This window comes from Amblyomma maculatum, chromosome 2 (genome assembly GCF_055883805.1).
Source record: "Amblyomma maculatum isolate TAMU_Amacu chromosome 2, ASM5588380v1, whole genome shotgun sequence".
NCBI lineage: Eukaryota > Metazoa > Arthropoda > Arachnida > Ixodida > Ixodidae > Amblyomma > Amblyomma maculatum.
Genome location: NC_139345.1, coordinates 63,856,450 through 63,874,994, shown reverse-complemented (window position 1 = coordinate 63,874,994; position 18,545 = coordinate 63,856,450). Strand labels below are relative to the sequence as shown.

The window sequence follows — 18,545 nt, the reverse complement described above, 5'->3', positions numbered from 1 at the left end:
CGCACTATGGTGCCTTGGCACAAGGAGAAGATCATGAGTCGCTTCTGTGAAACAATATTTGCAAACATTTTCCTTTTTTTTTGTAAACACTTCAGTTATGCATTTTTAGTGTTAATCCCTTCTGCACTTCAATGCCCTTACGGTTAAGTGAATAAAAATAGTTTCTACGCTTTCTAGTAACTAACGAGCACTAAATGAAAATTTGCTGGCCAACTGCAACATGATGTGTCCAGCGAAAAAAGTAAATTCAGACCAACAATGAACAAAGTTTTTTTTTCTTTTTCTGAAAAAGGCGCATTTCTTGCACAAATGCGTGTACTGTACAAGGAGTGGCGAACAACAAACACCATCACGCGCACAGTTTTCAATAATAAGGGGGATGTAGAATAGAAAGGTATCAAAAAACATTTTCTCGAAATGGGTCATTTGTATAATGCTAAGCAACGAGATCAATAAATAATGAGAAATGTTTAAGGAAGAACTAGCGTTCACTCCCTAACAGACCAGGTACACATATACAAAAAGAATGAAAAATTCCGTAATGCAGGCACCTAAGCGTGCGAGAAAAAACGTCTTGCACACATCTCGAACGGTGTTGGATACGTAACACAACAGTTCACAAAAGAAGGAGTGGAAGAAGAGCAGTGCGAAGTTTTAATGGTCGTAAACGCCTGTTCTGCATGAGGAGAGACTAACACTAGATAGCCTTGTCAACTTTCCTGTGAGAAAAATATATCTTTGGTGTAACGACAAATATTGGAGGAAAAACACCCCAGTATAAGGTTTCCATCCATAGCAAACACCATTGCCCAAAAGGGACAATACCGTCTGGAGTCACATTTGCAACGACTGACTGAAGAAAATGAGAGTACCGTTACTCGAAGCGAGTCTTACCACAGGTGGCGTCAAAAGTTTTTGCTGGAAGCGCTTTTGCCAACGATTGTCAGCCAGCAAAACAATGATGCGACGAGGCAACGCACATCCAGCAAACGTCACAACGCGTCATGAGAGGGGAATACAATACAAAGAGGTGAAAGAACGCATATTCCCCCTCGCTCCCTTGTGATAAGTCGATGTTTTGTTAAGTTGTCGATGCTGTAATGCTGTAATAACGTGCAATAGCGGTTGAATTTTAAAGTCTCGTTCGATGCGCTTGTATTCTTTCCAAGCCCGCATCTTCAACTGGGTTCAGCGTCCGGTCTCCTTCAGATCGGCGCTTTGCGCTGTGCTGAGAGACTTGGAGGCTTTCCGTCGACCCTATTCTCTGTTAACTCGCGTTTCGCTACCGCTCGCGTACACACCGCCTCGTCAACGTTGCGCTTTTACAGTATGTACATAGTTTCAGCACTTTCTTCGCAGTATCTTCTCTCGAAGTCCGCACCCGCCCGACCATCACTAACCCTCATTTTCCTCATTTCCGGACACTTTCACACACGCACACATTGCGCTCAGGCCGCCTTCACGTGGTCAGACTGCCTTCACGAGGTCAAGTTGCACTTGCGGTCCTGCATCTTGCGCAGCCTTGACAGCTGGCTGCGCCGGGGCTCCGTGAAGCGGCGCACAAACGACTTGGAGTCGACGACCAGCTTGGACTCCTTGTTGACGAAGTCGCGCTGTTCACGTGCCATGACCACGTACTCTCGCCCCACGCGTAGCCTTGGGCATGCGCAGCGGCGGTCGGGCGCCCACAGGTACTCGCGCTGCTGCAGGTCCAACAGGTTGCGGTAGGACTCAGAGATGGCCACGTCGTAGCGTAGCGACCCGTCCACGACGTCCACGGAGAGCACGGTGGCCTGGATCACTGTGTGAGCGGTGCCACAAAAATAATGAGGCACCAGACACGGCGGCAGAAAAACAGATGTGATCTAACCAGTAAACGTCAGGGGGTGTGGAGAGCAGTTTTGGCTAAGTCGGCCTATTTTCCCATGACTTTCTCATTGAAATCTGATAAGTGATTTCAGCATTGAATGACAAAGACATGCAGGTCCGCCAAACAGCCATGGCTAACGTCTTCTGGCCTGCTTAAAGCGATATCAAATAAAAACTTTGCGAATATTTTACGCTACAATGAACGAATAGTTTAAACCTACAGCAAACCCTTGGATCACGAGAGGCATTGAAAATTGAATCCTGCCCCTTGAGCATAAGAGGGCGAAAATCAAGTCATTAGGCGATCTTTGGGCTCGCTGGTGAAGGTTCATGGTGAAATACCAGCGCATGCTAAAACAGGCAAAGAACAAAAAGGAAACACCACAGGCGTTGTGTTTCCTAATATGGTGTTTCCTTGTGTGGTGCTTCCTTGTTTTCTGTCTGTGTCTTAGTGTCCGCCGATTTTCATCACTAGGCGGCCGCTGCAGCCTGCAGAAAGGTTTGATATAAGATTGTTTTGATGTAGGAGCAGTTACAGAAAAGATTTGCACTAAACTTCAATCTTTTTAAAGCGAAGTCTCAGGGAACGTGCGATTTCTTTGTTATATCCTGTTGCTTTCTTACAGCTGTGACTGACAGCAGCTGTTAACTTATCTGGCTTCCCGTCTGTAACCATGGACACCAAGTATACATAACTGGAGCTTAATTTTTCCACAGTCTATGTAAACGCAGTATTAAAGAAGCGCTTCGACGCGGCCATATACATAGATGCAACTCAATACGTCCGCTTCAACAACAAGTGCATGTTTAATTAGTAAGCTTTATAAACCCTATAAAGAAAAAATCCGATGTCGACTGATGTCACGTTGCGAGTTGACCTGCCGCTAGCCATGTCTAGTACACGGAAGAGCAAGCTGCACCTGCCACCTTCCATATGATGAACAAAGAAAAGTCTCATTTTGGCAGGTAACAAACTGGAATGAGTCAAACCCTCCCCACGCGTAGGGGAGAGAAGGGAGGGCGGAATGTGGCTGTTATCGACCCCCCTCTCCCCCAAATAAATTTATGAAGCGTAAGAGTGACTGTAAAAAAACAAAATCTGCTAACAATGACCAGGAAAAATCAATGAACAAGAATGACCCAGTAAAATTTGTAATGGTCAGCAATGATTCGGCACAGAGCACTGAAAAATTGCTTAGCAATTTGTTCAGCCAAGTTGAAAAAATAACTTTAATTAGCAAATAACCTTGCGGCACATAACAAGAACACAAGGAGAACAATGGAAGTAAAAGCAGAAATAAGCAAACAAGAAGGAGACCTAATAACAATGCAATGTCATCGCATAATGTTAAATGGGTGCCCTTGCGATTTTTTAATGCTGCGCAGCAATAGGTGTACAGCGACGGCGAAAAGCGGTGTGAGCGGCAGCCTCATGTGGAATCAATCGAAATAGCAACAAAATAGGGGTAGAATGACTAGTAAAGGAAAAGAGCAATCCAATTCCTTCTGCATCGCTAGAACTGATCGCCTCCATAAACGTTTCCTCGAATCTTAAAGAGTCACACGCAAAAAAAAAAAACAATGTTGTAGAGCTGACGTTTATAACATTTAGGTCTGTTTCGTCTGAGATACATTCTTTTAGACCATCATACAGCGTGCCGCATCGAGGAGTTCCCGTGTGCGTGCTATTCAACTTTCCATGCGCACATTCCGAATGACCAAACAGACTCAGAGCACTTCACTGCATGAGAGAATTGCCCAGTAGAGAAAGATCGAAGGCTGCGATATATATTTAAGTTGACAAGCGTCGGCGAGCGATATGAATTATTGTGGCTTCATCAGTGATATTAGTTGCGCTACTACTCAGGTTATTCTTCAAATAATGAAACGGCATAGAGGTCATTAGAGGCCTTACCAACATCACTCTTGCAGAAATGATGCAGCTGGTTTCTGATGCGATGGCAGACTGGACATTTTCCTGCGGAAAGAAAATTACGGAAGTGTTGCACAAAATTGAAATTTTAAAAAGCAAACTCCGGTAATTAAGACAAACTATTACCTTTTTTCCTCTTTTCCTTATTTGCTTTGTGCTTCGCTCCTGAAAAGAAAAAAGTACTTTAACATTCAGCATATGCGCAGATCAACTGCAGAGAAATCGGCACATTGGAATTTAATAAAAAAGGCTCTACGTAAAGCACAATCACACTATTGAGTGGATTGTCGTCATATATACCTATGGGAAGAAGGGCACAACTGACCACCAATATGGGTATGGTCACTGCATCTCTATTAATGTGTTGAAATTACGTGACGCGTGCATATATTATAAGAACAACGAAGATAATCTGATCAAAATGTAAAACCTACCAGTGTAAAAATGAAATTTTTGAAAAAAAAAAGGCAGCTTCTTTATCACGCAAAACACTGAGCATCGATATATTTGCACTTGCAGTTTTTGTGCCCACGTATATTAGCCTGGTCATTATAGGATTCTTAGCATAGACGTCGGCAGGCGGGTGCAAAAGGGGCACTTGCCCCTCCCAAGCCACGACATGGAGTAGCTCTTCAATAACTTGCACAATTTGAATTCGTCAGTGGCAATAACCTATCTCTCAATACGTCCATGGCCACTTATATGTATATAATAAGATTTTCTACACCAAAGCGTGCAGTATTTATAAATACAGCCAGTTAACACACTGAATCGCGCAGTTATCACAGCAGGAAATGCACATGACACACTTACTGCCCATTTTATTCCTGGGTGTTGGCATTGGTACCAGGCCTTCGCTGTTGTCCAAGTTATTTGAGAGAAAGGGGATCGTATTGTCCAGCAGCGGTCCACTGTGGAGCGGAGCTCTCCGGTAATGGTGTTCTGCAGAGGGCGGCAGCGAGGTAGCTGTGGGCCGATGCACCAGCTCAGCTGGCGAGTTCATGGCACTTTGTAGGCCGTTGTCTTCCCTCGGGACCCAGTACTGGTAGCGAATGCTGGAGTTGAGCTTCTTGACAACATAGACCTGCCAGTAAAGCAGGGAAGAAACTAGTCTGAGAAAGATTTATTGACCCAATGACCAAGATTTATTGGATAAAGAATGAACTGGAAGCGCTGCAGGCTGCGATGAGCACTAGTAACAAGAAATGTAGACATGTGCTCGAAAAGATAAGAGCCACTGACGAATGCAAACTGATTCTCGGCAGTAAAGCAGCAAATTTGGCGAGTTGGTACTGGCTCATGATTGAAAGAACGTTACTAAGCTGTTAAGACACGGACTAACAACTGCACATGTCCTGTTCATTACGTGGTTAGTTTGTTTTAGCTGTAGCGCAGTGACTTTCTAAAAGGAACAATCTCGCGAGCATTCCTCGCTCAGAAAAACCACCGCTGATCGCTATATCATAAACCGCACAGATCAATGTAGTCAGATTATAAAGGCGTAAGAAACGTACACACGACACGCACACACCCGACACACACGCATACAAATGCACAGACACGCACACACACGCACACATGCAATAACCCGATGCATATCAAAGATGACAGTGGCTCGAAACATTAGGCACCAGTATAGAAAGCAGAATTGGTAGTGTCCTACAAAAAAGCCCGACAACAGAACTGGTGTGATTCAACTGTTTGCATTTCATTGATTACACCTTTGCGAATGCGAGAAGGCATGAATGAGAACCAACCATGAATATGACTAGAAATCGTAAGCAAACGCCTAAAGAGGAGTCATGCTATGAGCAGAGAAGGTCCGCCTGTTTGCTTACCGCAAGGGTGACCGGCTTCATTGTGGGGCCGACAGCTGTGAGGGCCTCGCTGCCGTTCTCAGCCATCTCGTGCGTGAAGCTCGTACCTCCGGCAAGAATGGTCGAAGTGCCCCCGCTAAGCTTCCGCGATTCCCAGCGAATCGTCTTGTTGCTGATCCCTTTGTTTGGAGCGATCGAACGGCTGGGCCAGTGGTCCCACAAAGCTGCGAAGGAGAGCATGCCGCCAGCCAGCAGCGGATGCATCGATTCATGTGCTGTTGCTCAAGGGCCACTACAAGAGCGCCGTGGAAACACGCGCCCAGTCGTCACTGGGGGCGTGTTTCCACAGCGCATACAGTATACATACTGAGAACGTTGTGGCTGTCGTCCTCTACGCGGATATTAGTGGCGCCGCTCGGAATGATGGTCACAGCCATGTATTTGTACAGCTCACCTGAAGAGAAAGAAAAGAGTAAACAATGCGTAAACAGCTACTACGACTTGGAGCAATTTGCTTAGAGCGCTTGCAAAAACACAGTGACAAACGGAATAAGTGCACATAATTGAATTTACTGCATTGTGACGATTGCGTTTTCCCAAGAGCGTATACAGCTCGTTCGGTCACGAAATGGGTCGTCGTCGTCGCTACTGCTGTCTCCGTACCCTAGTTTTGAGAACAAATGTGTCAGAAAAATATGCACGTGATTTTGTATCAAAATGTGACGCAACAGTTTTTTGCAGAGCGTTAGGGCGGTGCAATTCCATTTCACTTCCCATTTTTGACCTGCTAGTCGAGTTGGAGGATAGCTTGCGATAGCATTCGAAGCGACATTCTGTATCCTTCCAATAGGAAATATTCAGAATGCGAAGTGTTCTGGCAACACTGGTAGCGACCGCCATGTTGTCAGGGCTTAGTCGGATTTTTGCTGTAGGTTGCTGTGTGCTATGAGGTTGAAGAGGTGCCACCTCGGAAGGGTTTTAGCCCTCCATCATGTCACAGCCGCTTTCGGTGTGAATTCTGAAATAAACAGCATTCCTCAGGGTCCTTCCCAAGTTGAATGAAGCAACATTGGCGGCGTTTTGCACGCACAATTATCCATTTGGCAGGTAGCACCATAAGACCGACTGCTCTTTTTGGAGCTTCTGTGCCCAAGTGCACGCCAGAGAAAATAGTCCGGGCGGATATATTTCCCCAATGCAATAAAGTGCTCGTAATCAAGAAATCCTGTAAAAACATGAACGTCCCATTTGGGCCCTTAAAACGACCTAGGTAGATGGCAGCAGTCTTCGATCTTTCTGCTTCGAGCTGGCGCTGCAAAGCGGGGTTATAAACTTCTAACTTCTCAGGTTGTTTTCTGTCAAGAAAACAACCTGACCATAGCGAATACTCATTTTCAACAGCACAAGAGGCGCCTGTACACATGGATTTCACCGGACGGTCTGTACAGGAATCAGATCGATTATATTATTTGCCGGCAGAGATGGAGAAGCGCTATACAAGCAGTAAAAACAAGGCCTGGGGCCGATTGTGGCACCGATCATCAGCTTCTTGTTGCCAAAATTAAGCTTCGATTGAGGAAAACGCAGAAAACTAGAAGGCCTTTCAGGTATGATCTGGATCAGATTCCATTAGAATATGCTGTGGAAGTGAGCAATCGATTTCAAGAATTAGATCTAGAAGACAAAGAGCCCGAAGAGATGCGGACTGATGTTCGTGATATAATACAAGAAGTTGCTACTAAGGTAGTTCCAAAGCAAAAGAAATGCAAAAAAGCAAACTGGTTATCTGAAGAGGCTTTGCAAATAGCTGAGGAAAGGAGGATGGCAAAAGGTATGGGGGAAAGAGAAAGATACAAGGTTCCCAATGCGGATTTTCAGAAAATAGCAAGGAGAGATAAGAATGCCTTCCTGAACATACAGTGTCAAGCAGTTGAGGACAACAGCCAATTAAGGAACACAAGAGCTCTGTATAAGACAATCAAAGATATCAAAGGAAGCTTCTGTGCTAAGCTGGGCGTGATAAAGGACAAACGAGGCAAGGACCTCACTGAAGCCTCAGAGATAAAGAAGAGGTGGCAGGAATACACAGAAGAACTGTACAAGAAGGACCCGGATGTGCAAACCCAACATAGGACGGTTGTGATTACTGATCTCGAGCCGGGCATCCTGAAGAGTGAAGTTGAATGGGCCTTAGCCAGCCTTGCTAAGAACAAAGCTAGCGGAATTGATGGTATTCCAGCTGAGTTGCTTCAAAACCTCAACCACGACGCTGTTAACACACTGCATACATTATGTCAAAAGATTTGGACAACCCTGCAGTGGCCACAGGATTGGAGGAGGTCAGTTTACATCCCCATTCCAAAGAAAGGCAGTGCCAAAGATTGTTCCAACTACCGCACGATCGCGCTTATTTCGCATGCTAGCAAGGTGATGCTAAAAATCCTGCAAGGTAGGCTGCAGCAGTATGTGGATCGGGAGCTTCCGGACGTGCAAGCTGGGTTTCGCAAGGGCAGAGGAACTAGAGACCAAATTGCCAACCTTCGCTGGATCATGGAAAAAGCAAGAGAGTTCCAGAAACCCATTTACTTCTGCTTTATTGATTATGCGAAAGCGTTTGACTGCGTAGATCACAGCAGATTGTGACAAGCTCTCCAAGAGATGGGAGTTCCAATTCACCTCATCTGTATCCTCAGGAACCTTTATGAAGGGCAAGAGGCCACAGTCAGAACTGGGCATGGTCTTACTGATTGGTTCCGATTGAGAAAGGGGTGAGGCAAGGCTGCATACTGTCGCCCTGCCTATTTAACCTATATGCAGAGTGCATCATGAGGAAGGCCGGTCTGGACGAGTCTTCAGCTGGAGTGAAGATTGCTGGAAAACGTATCAACAACCTTAGATATGCGGATGATACCGCTTTAATGGCAGAAAGTGAAGCGGAACTCAAGAGACTTCTGATGCGCGTACAAGAAGAGAGTGAGAATTTTGGGCTTAAACTGAACATTAAAAAGACGAAGATCATGGTTATATGGCATTCTCGAGGCATTGCAGATGAAGCTATGTGATGTTAAGAAGATAGTGAGAGACCGGAAAGCGTGGCGTGACATGGTCCATAGGGTCACGAAGAGTCGGACACGACTGAACGCCTGAACTGAACTGAAACTTCTAACTTGTAAAGTGCAGATTTCACTTGCTACAGTTCTTTCCTTGGATTACTTCAGTGCAACTTGAGTCCCTCAATTTCTTGGCCCTGTTTCTCTCTAAATGATAGCACTTCTGAAAGGGAACTCTGCTTTGTTTGAGATGACAGCTGCTCGTCTTCGAAACAGGCTTCATTTTACAGTTATATATCGTTGTGATCATTTGCTTCAGTTGTAGGTATTTGTGGTAGTCGTGCATGTTATCCCTCTGTGACCTCGAATTTCTTGGAAGCAAATGTATGCGTACTTTCGGAGCCTTTCTTTGTTTTTCTGCGTGCGCAAATGCAAACATTGTGTCAACTCCTTTGCAACGCAACACCCATTTACTGCTTGGCACTCACGGCACAAAGTCATTTGTTTTAGAATGCCTTGAATGTACTGTCTTTGCCAAAAGTAACCAGGCTGCATGTTTTGCTTCTCGCTTGTATTCTAAAGCCACCATGGATTCTCAGAGCATCACAATGCATTAAGAAGTGAGGACAGGAGGTCGCCTTTACTTTGCACACAATTACAACTTCAGAATGTGGTACGAATTCTCTACTACCCGACTGAGAAGCGGAACACGTAGCCTGGTTACTTTTGGCAAAGACGGTACCTACATATGCGTGGTGAACTGAAATAAAGGTCCTTCAAATAGTTTGATCGAAATTATCCATCTACTGCTGCGGACATGCAGGGTGTTGCGAAAAACCGCGATAGGAGGCCAGAACACTCAATGCGAGAGAGTTTAGAAGCAACGGAAGGGAACATTAGTGACACAATTACATTATTGTGCTGCGGTCGCAAAGAAGAATGTCCCGAACATGCAAGCTCGAAATTAGTACAGGCGAAGCAAGCTACAATGCTACTGAAAGTGTACAGATTTGGCGATATACAGATTACACGAATTCACTGATACTGCACAACTGTACAATGACGAGTTTCTTAGGAGTGCTCACTCGGAACTTTTTTTTTCTCGCGGGAACAAGAACAGTATCATATACACAGAATATACACGAATGCAATTCACTTAGATATTATGCTACTGATTTGGCCCTTCGTGTCACGAGTTCAACTCATAAGAATACTTGCTATGACAAAAATCAACAGCGCGAAAACAAGGCGAAACGCGACGCAGGCGCTGGGTCATCTATCATTGGTTAGTCCGCAGCGCTATTGTTATTTTCACTTGCTAAACGGGCGACCACGGTAAATGCGCTGAAACAAGCATGATTTTTGGTGCATGTTAAGCGCGACCACCCTTGCCCTGCAAACGTGTGCACGCGAGCGTGTAATGTTGCACATAAAAGACAGCGCGAGTCAAGCTCAAAATGAGTTTAGGTAAATTACAAGGAAATGACTTATATGGCATAGGGACGCAGGACTCCCGTAGCAGAAATTGAGGTTGACACGATGCCAAATGCAGGCAAACAGTGTTGCACGTACGAACGACTGTGCGGTTTTCTCTCTATCGATAACATTTAATGTTTAGAATGTCGTGTGGGATCTCCTGCAGGAACATATTTATACCTCGTTCCTCGGCTCATCATTGTATTCTGGCTACTTACACAAGGGCACACGACATTGTTTACGGGATGGAGAGCGGCGATCGTTTCACTGAAGCAGCGCGTAGTAGTTCGCGTTTTTCTTCCTAAATGGCGGGTCTTTTTGAATATCCTGACGGTCGACGGGTGTCCACCAAAAAAGTGTGACATATCCGCGCCTCTCTTGCCACAAAAACCTAGAGCTTGTGGAACAATATACGCGTACACACAAAAGGAACGAAGTGCCTTAAAACCCAGTTGGTTAAATGTAGGTTAAGACTTGCGCTGTTTCTAAGGAAATTAAGCTTTTTGTGGAAAAAGAAATGATTTTAAAAACGAATTTTCATTTGCGATGCAAATTGGGAGTAGATTAAGCTCCGCCTAAATCTATGACGCGACAATGGCCTTCTTAATTGCAGATACTTATTAGGATACAGTGGCAACATACCAGTTTACGTGACAAGCCAAATACGTAAACCAGGCTTGTTCCTCGCCTTACTAGCTTGTTTTGCAGGGAATGTTTCTTTCATCCAAATTGATTTGTAAAGTGAAATGGTTTGAGATATACGTTAACCTTTATGTCGCGATCAATGTCATATTTTAGCCACTTTCATTTCATGCGTGACGTCACATTTAACACGAGCTTTGAGAAGTGCTATGGCGTCACGAACATGTTCACGAATCGGGATCTTCAGCCCACGTTCAACGAAGCTAGGGTGGCTGACGACAACGATGAAGTATTTTTTTGCTACAACGAACTGTAATGCTCTTGAGTTAAAAATATATTCCTAATGTCACTCAAGAAGAGTCTTAATGAAGTGGAGAGGACAGGAAAGGCCTAGAATATTTCAACAATAATTTACATAAATGATGAAGTATAATTCAGGTATACATGCAGCGCGTGCTGGTGTTTTCGGCAAAAAAAAAAAAAAAAAGGACAAGAACATGAGGTCATGTTTGATGGGGTAAAACTCACCCTGCATCGATGACATCTGTTGAACTTGAATGCAGGACAGATTCCTGCCCCCGCAAACACCGCATTCGTCTACATGAACGCCCGATTCCACGACTCCATCGCAGCCAACATCCTGGGAATAATTAACAGTGAGGAACAAAGCGTTCAAACATGGTGCAGAGTTTGTCAACGGTGTTGACGCTATTAAAAAAAAAAAAAAAAAAAAAAAAACAGGCATTCCAGATAAACCTCGGAGGGGAAAAAATTACTGTCGATTTACAACGGCTAAGCTAAATGAAAGTAAGGCTAGCTTTTCGGTTTTCGTTTCGGATGCACACAGTCATCATCACAGAGCCCTATTCTACCACTTTATGTGAAAGACCGCTCGACATAGGTACCCGTTTAGCCAAGCTTTACGAATGTGGTTGCGTGACCTATGAGTAGCGTGTCTGCCTTGGAGTACATGGTCTCGGAGAGTTCTATTGCCCTCTTCAAAGTTGCCCGAGTGGGTTGCTTCTGCGAATTCGGCTATCACAGATGTCGTGACGCCAAAGAGTATTCCGACCATTCGGTCATGGGTGACGTCACCTGGGAACTAACATCTGCAAAACGCATGCTCGTTAGAAGGACCGGACAATTAGCGAAATGCGGAAAGCGATGCAGACCAGCCACTGGAGGATGCTGTGCACACAAACCAAGTTGGGGAGCCCTCCAGGTGCGCCAATACGGGAAGAACCTCAACTCGCGAGGGAACTACTGAAATAGATAAATGATTTGCACCCGCCCACATTGACGCCGAGCTAACATTCCGCAAGAGTGAGGAACAGCAGGTAACAAATCCCTGCAGCTGGTATTACAGAGGTACTTCACAAGGAAAAATAGCGCATGTCAATCACTTGCTCGGACGAAAGTTTGTATCCTAAAGAAATATTGGATACACTGTATATCAGAAAAGAGTTGAATGAACCTACAAATACAAAGCATTAAAAAAGCAAATATGAGTACTCAGAATTGTCATATCTGAACTAATATTAGAGTTCTGATAAGTACGACAAGGGAAACCCCTACTTTTATATGTTCAAGTGTGCTGAATGTTTCAATGCACTGTTACTGTTTTAAAATTAAGCTCGCAGGCAATCTTCTCCATGAATGCCAGTCTTATCCGAGAGGCGCAATATATGCTCATCGCTTAAAACTCCTGCAAGTCACACTTTAGACACCTTTTTGGTTATTCATCAATGTAATATACTTTCCTTGTAAAAAGAAGTTATAGTGGAAGAGTAGCAAGAATATTCTTTATTACTTTAGCACCCACCTTACAGCGCCCATCGATGCATATCTTGGACCGGCCGCAGGGTGTACCATCCGCCATTTTGCCGAAACTGAAGATCATCGTAGAGTCTTGTGACCGACACCGAAGCTCGCATGGATTTCGTTCTGCGAAAGTGGAAAAGTAGAGAAAGGTTTGCAAAAGCTGTGCTTGATTTCTCGCAGTCGTATATAGAAGGAAAATGTAGCGCTTGGAAATAAAGGAAGAAAAAGGCTAGCTGGTCTAAATTGACCGTGAGGACAACTCCGGCTAAATTAAGCCCTCCGTGAAAACGTTGACGTCTGTACGGCGGCATAGGTTTGTTATCCAGAAAATTTAATTCAGAAATTTTCCAGTCATCTGTTGCTACTCGTGGGGTAAAGACCGATAATGAGTGCATAGCCACAGTTTGGAAAATAAACACATTGCAACGTAACCTTAGTATCTGCGTACAAGAAAATAAAAAACAGGCACCGCGATTTTGTTGCCAAACCATCGGAATTAGCTACGCTCATTTGAAATCTACCTTTTTCTGTTTGGCGAGAACATTTCAGCACAAGTTGCCTAATCTTCCTTAAAACGTGGTAAAGTACAGCTCAACTACAATTTGTCTTCAGTGCATCTTAAGAACTTCACGCTGTTCATGCGCTGTAAACAAGTTTGGAAAAGCTAGGATAAACATAGCACAATAAATTTGCAAAGAATCTTCCATGGCCAGTTCTCATCGCTTCAATGCCTAAACTTGAAAGCTATGCCTCATAAAATGAACAGTTTGGAAAAGAAATTGCTGTTGTCTTGGCCTATGACTCGATAACCGCCCCATCACCCAAACACTTTGCAGTTTGAATATTAAGCGAAACTCGATGGCGCAACGGAGTAAAGTGTGAGTGATGTTTGAGGAAAATATCAAAAGCTCGAAGCTCCTTTTACAATGTTGGCCTAGTTGGTGAACCTTTTAAGGTCCAGTAGCCGAAAAGGGAATATAGAAGAGGCCGAAGGGGAAAAAAGCTGCAGATTGGGAAGGCCAGCAAATGTACGCAGAAAAGTCGAATAAAAATTAGTCAAGAGTTCATCAAAAGGACCAGTTGCAAAAAATGAAAATTTTTTATTCGTTTACTGCTTTTCTTTTGCCGTATATAGAATTAAATTATCCCAAGGAGAGCTATATAAACACGTAAGGAAAGATGCGGACGCCGAGGAATTATTCGCTGTTAGATGATGAGTGAAGAAGTGAAAACTAGTAACGTTCCCAAAACACAGATGTTTATTGTCCAGGAGACCGCCTGCAATAAATGCATCAAAGAATATGGTTCCATACGTGTGTCAACTAGCAGGGCTTCGCTTTCCCATTTGCTCCATATGCTGGCGAAATGATTCGAGAAGCAAAAAAGCTGGAAATTATGAAACTCTGTCGGGTTAGAGCTTACCTGCATAATTTTCGTTCTGATTTCTGCTGCAAGGTATTCTGTCGTTTGTTCATGTTAGGGGATAGACGTTTTGCGCAGTAAGGTTTTGGTCCTAGCAAGTTGAAATGATTTAGTGATTAGAAACCTTGTATTATGGGTTATAGCTTATATACAATTTTATTTCGCTGTACAGTCACGTTTTTTTTTTTTTTTTAATGGATGCTGCCGCGTATGAGTGGGTAACTTGTTTTGGCCGAAGAGTTTTGTAGAGCGGGAAAGGTGCGAACTTTAACACTAGCCCATATTCGCGCAGTGCGTGAGCGCTCAGCGTTCAGAGCTTTCCTGGCATGCTCAATCCAACTCATGCATGTGATTTTACCTCGCTTATGTATACGTGCAGCGCTAAGTGAACGACTTTCCACCTCGGCTACAGACTGTCACCTCCCTGTCGCCGTTGGCGGTGTTATAACTGCGGCGGCTGCAACTGTGCAGAAGTGAAGATGACGCCTCAGTCATAGCCGAATCTATTCCTGAGCATCATTTCAAAGCATTTGACGGCATACATTTGCGACGTCGCTCTGACAGTGACGAAGATAATCCGAGGCGTACAGTATCGCAAATTTACTAGAGGTTATCACGTGATCACGGATAATTTTAAGCATTACGCTTAGCTTGCGCCGCAGGTCACTTAATCACAAGGACGGTTGGAGAGTATGCAACCGAACCTAAGCGGCCGCAACTATTCGTCTGTCTCCTGGTGTGCACGTGCTTCACTGCAGCAGGAGCAGCAGCGCATGCGTCAGCAGAGCCTTGATCGTCCCGCGGAGGACGAAGTCAGCGCGCGGAGCGGAGAAGCATACAATCTGTCCTGCAGCCTTATCGGCGCACACGTAGTCATGCATATTGGATGGAAAAACAGCACAAAAGACAAGCCCCAGAGCAAAGAAACACAAGACGAGTGTTGTCATGCAGTGCAAGCGAAGCGACAGCGCCGTATGTATTATAGTCCGCGGTCACATTTGAAACTGATCCCGCGCTGATCCATGGCGCAATCCTTCGGCTCATTGCGAAACCTTTTAGCTGTCAGGTAAGAGGAAAACAGCGGCACCGGACATTGCACTCAGCCATCCGTTCGCAGAGTCATTCGGGCGGGAGTGTTAGGCCGAGACGAGATCTTGCATCGAGGTTCTAGTATAGGATGTGCTAGGCCGTAACGTAAAGCATCTCATGCTTTCGTCTACTCTCGACCACAAGAGTACGTGCAAACTGTGCTACTGTATCTGGATGTTAAGAAGAGGCCTGTGAGAGCTTTCCATTCGCCCGTAGTTGGAGCAAATCAAATGGGCTTAGCCGTTTCCTCTTCACCTTTCGTGCAACCACACATACACATGCAGGTACATCTCTCGAGTAAAGTTAGGGGGTCCACGCTCGCAGTTTAGAAGGCAAGGATGGTGTCTTGTGAAGAGAGCGGTTTACGACCCGTAGTGTGTAGTAGCTGCGCTCGCAAGTTTTCCTCAGGCGTGGCAAATGAACGAACGCGGAACAGCCAGTCTTTCGTGCCCGTCACCTTCCTTGATCCTCAAGGGCAGCCGTGATACATGTACTTCAGTGTACTTTCACCATTTGATGGACCGCTCTGCGTTATGTTTACGTCCCCGCACGGTGCTTCACGACGAATTCAATAAAACTTGTGGCGGCACTCTTGGCGTCCGGGGGATGGGGAGATGGGATGATGGGAGGCCGGCATAACCCGCGTCCGGTACCCCTCCCCAAGAATACCCCACAGTACCTAGAAGAAGAAGAAGAAACTTTTTGCTGGGCGAGTTTGTCACACATTCTTAGAATGAAAAGGTAGCGACAAAGAACGAGGACAGAGAAAGGAGCTTAAGCAAAGGAAAGCTATTTCGTAAGTCACTCAGTCTTTGCGAGTGATGTACAGGATAATTATTGCCTCCGCGCACCTTTTTAGGGTTCTCAGTTATTCTGTTGCTCATAATAAAATAGACCGTGCATTTGACCCCAACAAGAACAGGAACCTTTGAAGGGGGGCTATGCGGGCGGCCGTTAGGATCTTACTTTGGGTGTGGCGCTCCACGGCGTACCACTTGGCCACTCGCCGCCCGCTTCCCATGAGCCGATTGTTGAACGCCGAGCACTGGATGTCGGTGAAGTCCGCCCCGCCTGGAGGACATCTCTGAAAAGAATGATTTCAATCAATGATCATAGTTTGACACAGAAAAATTTAAAAACAACATCTATTGAACCTTTAGAGAAATGAGAATGCACGAGAACCTGGGTGACCAAGTCACGCAGATGCGTAGCTGAAAATAAGCAAGGCCTTAAGGGTGGCTGATGAGACGAAAACGATATACTTCCTGCTGTGGAAGCCAGTAGAATACACAGTTTCTGCAGAGGTGGTGCTCACGCCGAAATAACGCTTAGTGGCTTCTGCCGCGAGACATCAGCCGATCACCGACCTCAGATCACATATTCTTGCGAGCCATAATGAATCTCCAGGCCCGTTGCTTTTTACATCACAATTTAGTTGAAGTTACTTGAAAATTCATGTGACGCAGCATCCCTCACGACCAGGTTAGGATAGGTTTGCGGGGTTTAACGTGAAAAAGCGACTCAGGCTATGAGAGACGCCGTAGTGGAGGACTCCGGAAATTTCGACCACCTAGGGTTCTTCAACATGCACAAACATCGCACACGACATGGGCACCTTGGATTTCGCCTCCTTTAAAAAGCGGCCGCAGAGGCCGGGATTCGATGCCAATCCTCGACAACGCTAATTACGACGCCGGGTTCTCAGATATGCTGTCGCGTTAAAAATAAATAAAATAAATAAAAGGGCAATGTTTTCTTTTTTTCGCGCAAGTGATGGACAGCAAGGGCTGCAACGGGTGATGTCGCCACTAATCGCTGCCTACTCCTATTCTACACCACACCAGGAAGCAGGTTCCAAACAAAGCAGGTTCCCGTATGCTGAAGAGCTGGGAGGAAGAAGATAGGGTAGAGCTCAGATTAGAGCATTTGCCGCCGAAAATTTTGGAATGGCACAAGCCTCCGGATTTCAGTCGGGAGCGCAGACGGCAGGCTTTCCGCTATATACCTGCTCTTTCCCACAGCAGAAGAGTAGAGCAGCCCGGAAAGATCTTGGCGCCTGCGGCGCAGCCGGCACGATTGCTCAGTGGGATGCGTACATGTGCTCAAATTTTGGCTTGCACGTGAAAATATGTGTGGTCTTGCGTTTCAAATGACTAGCGTACGAATGAAGCTGATCAGATGGGGGCGCACATAGCGAGACAGTGGCAGTTAACACGTGCGATACCTGGCTGCGGCGATGATAGTTTTCTTTTTTATTGCACTCAAATTATACTGTATTTACATAAGAATAATATGCCATGTTTGACTGACGTAATCGGACTAAAATAATAATGGTTTTAAAGTTTCAATTCGCGGGCGCCAGACAGATGCTTGATCCCCAAGTTTGATAACTTCACAATCCTTATAATAGCTTCCTTGAACTAACATCGCACTAACCACGAGTCAAGACCTGCTTCATCCTGCTTCTCCATATACTATACAGGCCCAAAGCCGTTACACGATTCTATAAAATACCTTCCTCATTTACAACAAAGAAAATTATAGAGCGGCGTCTAGTTTCCTAATGCTGCGGCCAGGGAAGCTGAACTGCACTTATGCCGCAGGCTGGAATCATGATCGCGGGCGTATGCTGTTTTATCTGTCATATTATGTCCATGCTTCTAACCCGTGGTACATGTCGTCACACTGAAGATGGTAGTGTGACTTCAGGGCCTTAAGCCCGGAATACGCGCGGCGTTTTTCCCCGCGATTTTCGCGCGTCGAAAACTGCCGCGCCGACGCTACGCCCAGCTAGAGACACATGGAACGACGAAGCAGCGCGAGCGCCGCCGCGGAAACCTTGATGCGAAAGGAAATGGATCAGCGAGCGGAAATAACCGCAGAGCGAGGTACGTGAGAGAAGTGACGCTGTCCCTAGTATTAACATTGCGAAAGAGCCCATTCCAACGCTACTGTGCTGAATTTAAAAAGCGTACATAGGTCGCACAAGGATTTGGCGTGCTCGAACGAACGAATATACCTCGGAATGACAGCTCAGCTGCTGATATCAGCGGCGGCGCGTTTTTTTTTTTTCTTTTTTTTACGCATTTTGTTTCAGGGAGAAAACATACATTACGATCTGAGAGTAGGTGTTATACTCAAAAAAGCGACATTCCGTGCTCGATTACGCCTTTAATTTCACAATCACATTTTTGCGGCCAAATTGCCGCATAAATTGTCGACCATGGCGGCCATGTTGACAGCGCGGCTGCTCAAACCGGAAATGCCAGCTTTCAGCGCTGCTATTGGCGCGCGTCCGCAGCAGCTTCCTGTTTCGAGAGGACGCTGTGCCGTCCGCGCGTCGAATATCTGGCAGGTCCAGATCGGCGGCGGCGCACGTTTTTGCCGACGCCGGGCGTCGAGTGCGCGTCGTCGTGCGAAAAACGC

General features: G+C 45.5%; 1 protein-coding gene across 1 annotated transcript in view; it reads right to left on the bottom strand.

Annotated features, from left to right (window-relative positions):
• Positions 1-254: 254 nt before the first annotated feature.
• The window catches only part of LOC146198817 (ADAMTS-like protein 5), a 50,875-nt gene continuing 32,584 nt past the window's right edge, over positions 255-18,545 (bottom strand). Inside the window, exons 5-13 of the mRNA XM_084594304.1 lie at positions 16,086-16,203; positions 12,610-12,731; positions 11,316-11,427; positions 5,987-6,073; positions 5,641-5,843; positions 4,616-4,886; positions 3,929-3,967; positions 3,785-3,847; positions 255-1,801 (exon numbers count right to left, since the gene is read on the bottom strand). Coding sequence (XP_084450430.1) covers positions 1,479-1,801; positions 3,785-3,847; positions 3,929-3,967; positions 4,616-4,886; positions 5,641-5,843; positions 5,987-6,073; positions 11,316-11,427; positions 12,610-12,731; positions 16,086-16,203 — 1,338 coding nt within the window. The 3' untranslated portion in view covers positions 255-1,478. The remainder of the gene's footprint in view (positions 1,802-3,784; positions 3,848-3,928; positions 3,968-4,615; positions 4,887-5,640; positions 5,844-5,986; positions 6,074-11,315; positions 11,428-12,609; positions 12,732-16,085; positions 16,204-18,545) is intronic.